Source organism: Spermophilus citellus (assembly GCF_964194105.1).
Source record: "Spermophilus citellus genome assembly, chromosome: 3".
Taxonomy (NCBI): Eukaryota; Metazoa; Chordata; class Mammalia; order Rodentia; family Sciuridae; genus Spermophilus; species Spermophilus citellus.
This window is the reverse complement of record NC_138184.1, coordinates 175,668,413-175,673,058: the sequence shown is the minus strand read 5'-3', so window position 1 is coordinate 175,673,058 and position 4,646 is coordinate 175,668,413. Positions and strand designations below refer to the sequence as shown.

The 4,646-nt window shown below is 45.4% G+C and overlaps 1 protein-coding gene across 1 annotated transcript; it reads left to right on the top strand.

Moving 5' to 3' along the window:
- Window positions 1-225: 225 nt before the first annotated feature.
- CCDC71L (coiled-coil domain containing 71 like) lies at window positions 226-2,720 on the top strand. The gene has a single exon (XM_081285688.1). It carries the CDS (start codon window positions 478-480, stop codon window positions 1,204-1,206), a length of 729 nt encoding a protein of 242 aa, XP_081141814.1. The 5' UTR covers window positions 226-477; the 3' UTR covers window positions 1,207-2,720.
- The last annotated feature ends 1,926 nt before the right edge of the window (window positions 2,721-4,646 follow it).

Below are 4,646 nucleotides of genomic sequence, written 5' to 3'. Positions count from 1 at the left end.
ACTGTTGACTCGCATTCAGGGACCACCACCACCACCACTACCAACAACCACCACCAGCCACCCCGGCACCATCTCCCAGCAACTGGCCTCTCCCAGTCCCCGCCCCTTTTCTGAGAGCACCCAATGGGTGGAGTCGGGGCTGCGGTGGGAGGGGCCTGAGGCGGGCACATTTAAAGAAAGGCAGAGGGCGAAAGAAGGCTAGAGAGGAGAAGAAAGAGAAACCAGGGGGGCGAAGCGCCGTCCAATGACAAAGCCCAGGGGTGGGCGCCGGCCGCCATCTTGAACCGGGCGGCAGGATATCCACCCGCGTCCTCCGCCCTCGGAGGGGGAGGGGCGGCGGAGGCGAGAAAAGTAGCGAGAGACGCGCCGGGCTGGAGACGCCAGCAGCGGCCACCACAGCCGAGCCAAGCCAGACTCGGGCGGGCTCGGCGGCGACAGCGAGACCAGGCGAGCGCGGGCGGCCTCGAGTGGCCTCCGATGCGGCGCAGCGTGAAGAGGCGCCGGCGCCGGCCCCCGGCCGCGGCCGCCCGGGGCGGCGGCTTTAGAGCGGGAGGAGGGGCCGGGCTGGAGGCGCGGGAGGAGAAGGTGGTGTACTCCCGGTCGCAACTGTCGCTGGCCGACAGCACCAAGGCGCTGGGCGATGCCTTCAAGCTGTTCATGCCCCGCAGCACGGAGTTCATGAGCTCGGACGCAGAGCTCTGGAGCTTCCTCTGCAGCCTCAAGCACCAGTTCTCCCCGCACATCCTGCGCAGCAAGGACGTCTACGGCTACGCCTCCTGCCGAGCCCTGGTGCCTGACCCCCCGGAGCCCCCTACCGCCCGCGGCCTGACGCGCCGGCCGGCCCCGCGCGCGGCCGCCAGGAGGAGGCGCCGCGGAGCCCGGGCGACCGCCGCGGGCAGGAGGCGGCCCCGGCTGCCCCCGCCGCCTCCACCGTCATCGCCACCGCTGCTGCCGCCCCCGGCGGCCCCCGAGGTGTCCTGCCTGGAGAAGCTCTCGGCGCCCGAGCCCTGCTTCGGGGGCCGCACCCTGGAGGAGATCTGGAGGGCAGCCACCCCGACGCTGACCACCTTCCCCACCATCCGCGTAGGCGGCGACGTGTGGGGCGAGCGCAGCCTGGCGGCGGCGCGACGCAAGGCGCGCCAAGTCCTGCGAGTGGACCTGGAACCCGTGGTGAGGCTCCGCCGCTTCCCGGTGCCCCGGGCTTGAGACGCCGCCCCGAGGGCGCCTCCTGCAGGTCCCCGGCCCAAGATGGAGTTTCTGCTTGGAGAAATGAACAAGTGTCAGTCGAGTGTTTACAGACTCCTCCAGGACCGTCCCCTAGTGCACTTTACGCGCGAGGAAGTCCCGGGATGGCCTCCCTGCCTCGCGCCCCCGGGATGCGTCCCCGCGTCTGGAACTCCGGGACAGGTGTACCCTCTGCCGCCTCCCCGCACCGCGTCTGCGAAGGAGGAGACTGCAGGACTCACAGGGGAGGTCCCTTTGCTTCCGAACCCCAGATTGAGAAGTCTCCAGGACTATAGGGGCAGATTGGTTTTCTCCCTTTCGGACTCTACCTCACTGGTCTGGAAGTCCTCCGAAGAAGTCATTCTTTTCCAAAGGAATTTGTTTTCGTGCTTGTGTAATAAAAGCCAGAATTTGCTTGCTCTTTAACCCCCGCCTCCATTTTTCTTTTTGACTGCCACCCCTCTTTCTGGACGGAAGATCAAACATGTTTTGTGGTGTTGCACTAGTTTGTGCTCAGGGTATTCTGAATCCCAATCGTTTCTGAATTTTTACTGAATTTCAAAGCTTTGACCAAGGATTTTTTTTTTTTTGAGAGGTTCAAGCTTGACTGTTAGTAATGCAAGAATTTATATGGCTTTGATTTTCATGGGCTCAGTGATTACAAACAAAAGAGATGTAAAGTCCAATTGCTTAACGTTTTAAAGGTGTTTCTAAAAGATTTTATATTGAAGTTTAATGTTTATATTTACTGAGCTCCGAAAGCAAATGGTAGAATACTCATACAAAGTTTTGTTTATGAAAAGTTGACTTGTTGAATTCTTTTTTAATTGAATAAAAATTGAAGTGCATTGAAACCACATGGCTTGTGATTGGGGGAAAAAAGAATCGTGAAGAACTGGTATTGCAGGAATGACTGGAATTCAATTGGAGATAATCTGGCAACATGTCCTGGTCAAACATAAAAATCCAAGAATGTTAATGAGAAGATAATAATTTTTAAAATTGAAGTCACATAGGAGAGATGAATGTGTGTAAACGTTGTGAATAAAGTGACAAACAGAATACCCATTAGAAACCTCAACATGATCTATAGAGAAGGGTGGGGGCATTTCTTGGTATCAAGTAACTGGTTGAAGTTACTTTGGGCAAAATAGATCCCTTTGTTTTTATTGTTGGATAACAAGAAATGCCAAGACTAGTATTCATCACATTTGTAAACATTATGACAATTAGTTGACTTTTTTGTCCTGTGAATTTTCTTTTTTTCCATTCATAGTTACGTTTGCAGTCTTTGTTTGATAGCTGAAGGCCACAGAAATCAAACAGGCAAGCCACCCAGAGTACTGACCCTTATTTTACACTTTTGTAATAGTGTGTATACCATATGGCCTAATGTGGAATTCTTGATTATCCAAGTGCCTTTGGTCAATGGTGGCAGCAAGACTTACTGGTTATTAGACAGTGGTGCCACAGCCAGCTTTTACTGCAATACCTAAAGGGTCAAGTAGTGTTTTTGTACCACAATTATTTCAAATTCAAGTATTCCGCCATGGAACTATCCATACTGGGCTGGAACTTGGCATCTGAAACTCTCAATACAAAGGTTTATCTCTGCTTGGCAGCTTATTAGGAGAATAATGAGAGTTGTGATTTTTACTCTTGTTTTCCTAGAATTCAAATGGCATAGCTTTCTGAAATAATTATTTTAAGTTTAATAGTCCATAGTAGAAATGTTGTGACTTTCATTTCAGTGTTCTTGTTTTGGAAAAAATTATATATATATACATATATATATATGACTTTATGCCAGTTTCCCAGTAAGCCTCATAGTCTTTTATTCACTACTCAATGATGATGCATCCTTACAAACACTGTCATATGGGTAAATAAAAAAGTGAATAATTACTTAGAAGATGGAGAGTGTTAAATTATAGTTGTGTGATAGGAAGCTGAGACATTTTTTGGTTATTAGCTTCCATTGCCAATTGTATTTCACACAGATAGGAGTTTCTTTCCAAAAATATATTGTTAACTTTTATAGCTAACTAGCACCTGAAAAAAATGTATTGTACCATTTCACTATTGTATATAGTTTTATAATAATTTTTAAAGTAAATCCAATGGCCATATTAGAATGTAATTTCAACATGTAGCTTATCTAGATAGTTTTCCTGAGGATTTTGAAATTAGCTGAGAATAACTTTTCTCAGCACACAACTGAAACATAACCAGTGACACCTTGCATTTGTTTTAACTGATATTCTTGACATTTTTTTCCTCTTATGCCTTGTTACTTTAGTGCACTTGAATGTGTGTAAATGCTTTTTTGGCTTATTTGGGTTATCTGATTTCAGTTTGAATCTGATTGCCCATCTTGAAGTCAATATGGTTCATGTGGACTATTAAATAATGCCGTTTCTAGTTTGTGAAGTAAGATGTAAGAAATATTTTTGCCAAGTTTTCTTTAGCAAAACCTATCTTGCAACTTCTAAAATGTGGAGAAACATCTGATATAGTTGACTAGTATGTTAATAGGAAAGTGAAAGTATTTTATGATTACCTTTGGGCAGAGTGTGAAAAGAAACTTGGCATAGTGGCCTTTATGGTGAGGCATCCATTAATTGTTTCAGAAGTAAGTCTGTAGCTTAGCTTGTGTATAGTTTTTTTTTTTTTTTTAAAGAAGTCCCATTTGTTTGTTCTCTTGCCTTCATTTATATCTCATATGACACAAGTAGAGGAGGAAGCTAGGAGGAATTTTATCACCTTGATATATTTCTGTTTGATTTTTGACTTTTGGGTGCCTAAATGTGACTGGCACAACAAATAATCTTTTTTGGTATTTTTTACATTCCTTCCTAACAACCAGCAACTCATTTTCTATGTCACTAAAACCAGTAATGTCATGATTGTGAGGGCAAGCTTCATCATTGGTAGTGCAAAGTGTTGCTGTTGTGGCGTGTATTTATTTTTGTTTGAGTACTCTATTGGACAAGTGTAACTTAAGCTAGTGGCACATACTTGTTGATTTGCTATGAGCAAATGTTAGTACTATTTTTCAGAAAACTCTTCAATAAAATCTTTTAAAATCATTGAATACAAAAAGTCTGAGCAATTTTGAACTCAAAAGGTTTTTTTGGTCATTTTAAGGGTTGGGTTGCCACAGCACTCTTTAAATTGATAATTTTTAATGATCATATATACCTAACATTTGCTTTATTGGTGTGTTGAAATATTTTTTTGATAAACTGTTATGTCTTAATTGCATTAGAAAGCAATTGTTTGTAGTGGAACTGAAGTGTTTCCCTGGACAGTTTAATGTGCATATGATTAAGATTTACAATTTGGTTGTACTTTGCTTTTTAACTTATTAACTGTAAATAAATTTTAGAGAATACACAGTGTCTAGTTTTTCTAATTAGGTT